Source organism: Acanthaster planci, linkage group LG08 (genome assembly GCF_054643075.1).
Source record: "Acanthaster planci isolate LZ-2023a linkage group LG08, COTS_SCS, whole genome shotgun sequence".
Lineage (NCBI taxonomy): Eukaryota > Metazoa > Echinodermata > Asteroidea > Valvatida > Acanthasteridae > Acanthaster > Acanthaster planci.
In genome coordinates, this window is record NC_141784.1 from 2911990 (window position 1) to 2918629 (window position 6640).

Below are 6640 nucleotides of genomic sequence, written 5' to 3' on the forward strand. Positions count from 1 at the left end.
GTCCCAGGGTGAAGGAAATGTGTTATTAACAAAACTGGACGTCAATACAACTAAAAACTTATGTGAAACTTGTGATGTCTTGACCACCGAACGTCCCTTTGTATGATTTTCTTCCTCTTTCTCCCGCAGAACTGAAATCTTCAGATCAGGGTTTGACAAGTGTTCTGATTAACTTTATTTCCTTGGTAGGATGAGGGATGGTCGCTTGGAATCAAGACATCCGATGGATCCAAAGGCGTCTTCCCGGAGAACTTCACTGTGCGACTCTGAGCGAAGCTTCTTCTTTTTTGGGGGGTTGTCATATTTTTTTCTCCCCTTAAAATCTTGAATGGAGGATAATGGTTCGCCACGATATCATGCAGCCTTGGACGAGCTCTCCGCTGCCAAAAGCCTCCAGAACAGGGTTCGTAGATCTGATGCCTCTTCAGTATGAATAGTCAGTAGCTTTTTTTTTCTCCACCTCCAAACAATGTGGAGTCACAGAGGATGGTGTTGTCCGTGTTACTTGCTTAAAATTTCACAAGATCTCTAGGCCGTGAATGAAAAATTTGAACTACACAAGCCTGCCAGGAACAAAATGGACAAATGTCATAATTTGACCTGAAGAGAACTGAGCTGTGTAGACCATCTCTTAGGTCTCAGCTGTTCGATCTCTTTTAAATCTTTGGCATGCATGTAGAGACATTCATTCTGAGTACATCTGTCGTGTCTCCATTCATTCTGACAAAGGGTTCTATTACGTTTGTTTAGAATTCATGGACTCATACGCACCAGCTACTGAGCCATAAAGCCCGTCAGTGGGAAAAAATTTGCATTTTTGCCTGACCTGTCTCTGAATGAAATTTTGCAAGAACAGTACGTCCGATTTTCATTAAACTGGTGTCAAAGTTATTGGAAGACATCACTGGCAAAACTCTGAAGGCTTGGCACAAAAAAAATTCCATTTATATAATATCGAAGAAAATGTCAAGGGGCACCCCCCCCAGCTCATTCAGGGTTGATATGACAACACTAATGATTCACTCTCTTCCTGAAGCTGTGACTTTATTTGCTTCAACTTGATGTCCTGACAAACCCTTCCACTTTGTTGACCCACGATATATGTTCCGTTCCATTGTTCATATTTTTCAGTTTTCTTGAAAATTTAAAGAACGTTTGTCTGAAGATAGTGATCTAGAAGATGTACAATGCACTTGTTGCTTTCATTAACTTCTAATCAAGTACAAAGCGATCTTATTATGACCCAGACCCAAAGGAAGTACTTTTTTTTGTCATGTATGAGACAGTATTTCTAGGAGTTATGGCAAAAATCAAACTTTTTTTTAAATGCTTACCAAGACTAAAATACCTCATTAATATTAATGCAAATGATATGCATGGTCTTGACAGCAGTCCACGTGTGATGTATTGTTTTTTATGATGAACTTATGAATCATTGGCAACATGGGCAAATCTTTTAGAGAAGCACCACCTGCTAGTTGTCAACAGCCAATCATTGGCAATATCACTGAAATTGGGCGTCTGATTGGCTGAATGCAGTGGGGTCAGATGCCCACGGGATAGAAGGGGGGATGTGGTAGGAGGGATCCTGGCAGTTAGTAACCAAAAAATCCTGCCATGTTGGTATTGTGGCAGTAAAACCCAATCCACTGTATTTCAAAGTGGTTGGATTATAGTCTGTTTTCATGACTGTGTACAAATCTGTAATTTGTGTACCTGTATGCAACTACAAACATTATTATTGAAGAAACATATTTGTCCTTATCAATGCATTCAAAGAACCTGCCATTTTCACTGTTCCATGCCTAAGATATCGATGATTATGCATGTCGGTCTTTGATAATGCAGTTTGCTGGGTTAGTCTCTACTCAAGTTGTAATTGATGCACATCATACTTGTGCATCATTGTTATGCATCGGTATTTTTCCCACTCACACCGTTCATCGATATGACATGTGCTTGATGGTTTAACTTGCATTTGTAAGCAAGAGTAACTACTTGGTTTAAAGCTAATCTGAATGTACAAAATTAATTTTCTGGGTACAACTGCTAACACATTACCCCTCTGGTTAGAATGACTGAAGTAGAAACAATGTGTGTGTTACATGTAATTAATTCCTGCCACAGAAAACTGTATGCTGATCCAAAAGTACTTTTTCTTGTACCAAAAAAAAAATGAGGCAATTTGTTTAAGATGAGAAATGTAATATCCTTTCATTGCCGCAATGTGAGTACTGCATTTGTGCTGGAGATTGGGTGCAAAAGAGCAGTTTTTAGTAATCCAGGCTTCCTGCAGTTGTGGGAAAATGGTGGAAAGTGTTTCTAAACTTCCACAAGAGATTTCTAGGCTAAGGAAAATAAAGGAACATTGCACCAAGCTAGAGACATCCACAGAGGAGGTCTCCCCACAGCAGAAGCCCCTGTCCCAAGCCCCATCCCAACACCATTTGAAATTCAAATAAGTGCTCAGGCTACATGAAAGCTGCAGTTCATTTGCTTTAAGTGACACCTTAAGAAATGTTTGTCGCCTCCCCTGTTCCCCCTCCCCTGTTCCCCCTCCCCTGTGCCCCATCCCTTGTTCCCCCTCCCCTGTTCCCCTTCCCCTGTTCCCCCTCCCCTGTGCCCCCTCCCCTGTGCCCCCTCCCCTGTGCCCCCTCCCCTGTTCCCCCTCCTCTGTGCCCCCTCCCCTGTGCCTCCTCGTAAATTTCAACCAAGTTACACGATTGCACTAAGCATCTGGCTTTTTTCCATTTGCTGGTATCAGAGCCAGTATGCGCAGATCATCACATGTAAAAGTTCTGTGTTGAGCAGTAATTACATGTACATGTACCTAACTGGATGCAGATGATTCTAAGCCTATGAGCCCTGGGCTGGACCGAGAGGGCGCAATTTTCCTGGCACAGGAGGCTCCATTGGTCGGAACTGCACTTCGCTGGTTCACAAGTAACTTTGAAATGCACGCTTTACGGCCCCCATCGCTACCAGCAAAATGAACGCTCTTGACCAGCATGGCTCTTTGCAACCAATGAGGGGGAGGGGAAGGCTTCTGCTCAAGAAAGATAACTTATCGAAGTACTTGTTACTAGTTGCCAGCGAGGAGACTGGACATCTCTTGGGTTTTCTCATTGATTACTACAGGAACCCGAATCCATTTCCGGTTGTAGGAAAAAAATGAGAGGTTCTGGGACAGTATGGGGGCTTAGCACTGAAAAAAACAAATTCACTTCCACTCCGATCATCAAAGCCTCTCAAGTTATTTTCCCTCACAGAGGCTTTGCGAAGGATAATCCACGAGGACTAAAGTGTTCACACCTTTGACGACGGGGGAATGGAGACCAGCAAGTGTAATCATACACTGTGAGTGGTGCAGGTCAGGTCTGACTAGCTTTACGGTGGTTGGACGAGTCACCTGAGTTTGGTCTCACTATTACATACATGTTTGTTACCAAGAGCTGGTTTTACCACAGTGTGTATTGGGGATTTTGAGCTTGGAGGGTTTGGAATACAGGATGGGTACTGTAGTTGGAGTGGAGCTTGGAGGCTCAACTGTTTGGAATTACTGTTACACTGGATCAGTTTTGGTTTGTTTTTTTTTCTTTGGTTTTTTTTTTTTTGCATAGATCCGCTCCTGTGAATTTTGCAAAGCAAACTAGGAGACATCTTTTTTTTCTTTTTCTTTTTAAAAACTCCTTCTGCAATTCCCAACATTTTTGCATGGCATTTCATGCAGGGCTATAGTCAAGTACTTTCACAAGACCAGTCACAAGTTCCAAGATGAACTGTGATCAGAATGCTTTTTCCACAGTTCTTTTTGAACAGCTTGTGAATGTGCATGGTTTGTGATGGTCTCGGCTAAATCCCTCAATTTCATACACACTCTCAACATTGCCATGGTTTGACAGATCACAAAATTTCATACACACTCTCAACATTGCCATGGTTTGACAGATCACAAACCCAAACGGTAGCTCTTAGAGAACAGTTGTGCATAAACTTTGCTCACTGACTGAGGGTCATACGCCGAATCGGTGTACTAGAAAAAGGAAAAGTTCATCCCAAACCAATCATAGGTCAACCGTCTGGTCTTTAAAAACTTGCTCTAAAATGCACCAGTGTGTGTTCGCAGGTCCCAGGAATTTCCAAAGTGTCTCATTGCATATATGTACATAAGATATATTGTGTATAAATTTAGACTTTTTAACATGTTCAAGCTTTTTATATGATTTAACAATGTCTTGCTTTATTGTGGTTATTATGAAGTAGGTCCTAGGTTAGGATTTGATGCAGATATTGTACTTGCTGGGGCATTACTTTCTGTTTTGCTTTATTTAATTTTCTTGGTCCCGGTTTTCACTGCACAGAGACTTGAAATCTTCTTTGGTGTATCTGGGCAGGTAATTACATGTATGTTGTCAAAGTGGACTAATTTCCATGTTTCTTGGGTGCCAAAATGGAAGACTTTTTTTTATTTCTGAGATCATGATGGTATGTGGATTCAAATTACATTGGAGTGAGCTGTACAGCTGCCAAGTACAAGAAGCAATGCACTAGTACTACAGACCAGCTCACAAGCAAGGTTGGGAACCCAACGCATGTAATGGGCCGGACTAGACCATGCCCTCAAAGCTTCTGATATCTCATTGGTCCCTGTGAGATTTACAGGCTTTCTGAATCCTGATTTGGTCTTCCTGTCACTAGGTGTTAACACAGCATGCAGTACATACATGCAAAATATTGAAGTCCACACCGACCAAGGTCATGGGATATCCAGGCATGTGTATCAAGGCACAGGGTTGTCTCTGAGTCTGACATGTCTGAGTAATACATCAGGAATATCCAGGCTAACTTGCAGATGGTTTTCATTGAGAACAATTGTCGGTTTGTAGCCTTCAGTAGCAACGTCCACCCATTTGGCAAAAAAATGTCGACGGGGGTTTTGGGTATGGGGATAAACTAAACAGGATCGAGTGCACCACGTGACCACGCCTTACAGCGGGAATTAACCATCTGTGCTTGGAAAATCATAAAAAGGGAAATCAGCGGCTACCAAAGATTTGCTGGACATGTCTCCTTTAGCTGATGCTTGCTTGAGCATTATACATGTAACTGACATCACATGATGATTTCAAGAAAACTTGTTAGTTGACGATACAGAAGGAAACACCAGTGACTTTTGAAGTTTCAAGTAGAGTAAATTTTGATGTGGGAGACCCCCCCTCCTCATTTTTTTTTTAATTCAAGGGCAGGACGCTGGTAAATATTACGTATGCTATGTAATTTTTTCTCCCTAAAGGTCTTCAGGGGGTTATAATCCCGTAGTTATTTGGTTTAGGATTTTACAAAGAAGGATTTTTTCTTTTGGCCTACTCGTAGCCATAGTGTATTTTCATATTATTTTACCCTTATAGTCATTTGAATCGTGCATTGAAAATGTGCATGTATATGTTATCGTGCATTGAAAATGTGCATGTGTATGTTTAGCTGTATGAAAAAAGGTATGGGTGGTGAAATGTGATGAAGTTACTGCCGCAATATTAAAAGCTGACAGACATGGCTGTTGTATAGAGATACTACATGTATCTTTTTGTTTATAAGCTTGATTTGTTTAATGCAATATCTGTCGTGCGGTACGACAGATTGTCCAAATGCACTTCATGTAAAAAAGTGCCTTTATTTTCCCCTAAGCTAGTACTGTACTTCCCTCCTTTTTTTTCTTGTGTGCTGTGTGTTACTCTATGGTACTTGTGTATGATTCTGAAATTATTTTAATCAGCTGTCGACATGATTTACATTGATTTATACTGTATGTAGCTGGAACTGTTTTAAATGCTTTAAGATTTGGCTTGTCTGGATGACCGACTTTTCTTGTTTCATCTGCATCAGTTCTAATTTTTTTTAATCTTGTGCTGCTTAATAGTAGTTGACTACTTAGTAGTGATGTAGTGATAAGAACATTAAGCAGAACATTGTATTTACATTAGTACAAAAGTAACTCCTGATTTGGAATTTTTATTGTAGTCTTATCAACGATTTGTACTGTTTGTTCACTTGGCTGCTTTTTTTTTTTTTTAATCTCCGTAATAAGAAAACTATGAAGAATCCTTAAAGTTGAGAGGCTTTTAGATGTTTGGTAACAATTGGGTCTGAGAATAAGGGAGGAAAGATATTGTGAACGCAATCACCCGCCAAGCTTGCCTGTAACTTGTTTTTGCTTGGCAGTTTTGTGAATGACTGTACTGTATCTCTGTAAAACCGCACGGCATCCGATTCAGTGCTTACATATGGTCGCAGAACCCGGATGCACTCCGTACGAACCTCTTTTGATAGTACAAGCTACATGTTGCTCTAAATAATACTTGGGGACCTGAGTCTGTGAATGACGTGAACAGCCCCAAAGCCTCTGATTTTTTTGGTCGTCATTCACCAGCGGGATGAGTCTGTCTTGCGTTCTGATTGGCCTCACAGTTAGGCGCATGCGCGGTGCATGGTATCTTTGCGTGCGTTAGAAATTGAACTAACATTCTACCAGAATTCACCCGCTCATGAAGTTTCCCTATCAATGCGGCCAGTGCATTATAGACCTGTTATAGCCTGTAAACTATGGCTAGGCGCAACAAAATCAAAAGAATAATTCGCAAAG

The 6640-nt window shown here is 41.1% G+C and overlaps 1 protein-coding gene across 1 annotated transcript in view; it reads left to right on the forward strand.

Moving 5' to 3' along the window:
- Positions 1–2590, forward strand: part of LOC110976011 (myc box-dependent-interacting protein 1-like) — a 28117-nt gene extending 25527 nt beyond the window's left edge. The window contains exon 11 of the mRNA XM_022228919.2: positions 190–2590. Within this exon, the coding sequence (XP_022084611.1) occupies positions 190–270 (81 nt within the window). The 3' untranslated portion in view covers positions 271–2590. The remainder of the gene's footprint in view (positions 1–189) is intronic.
- Positions 2591–6640: the final 4050 nt, after the last annotated feature.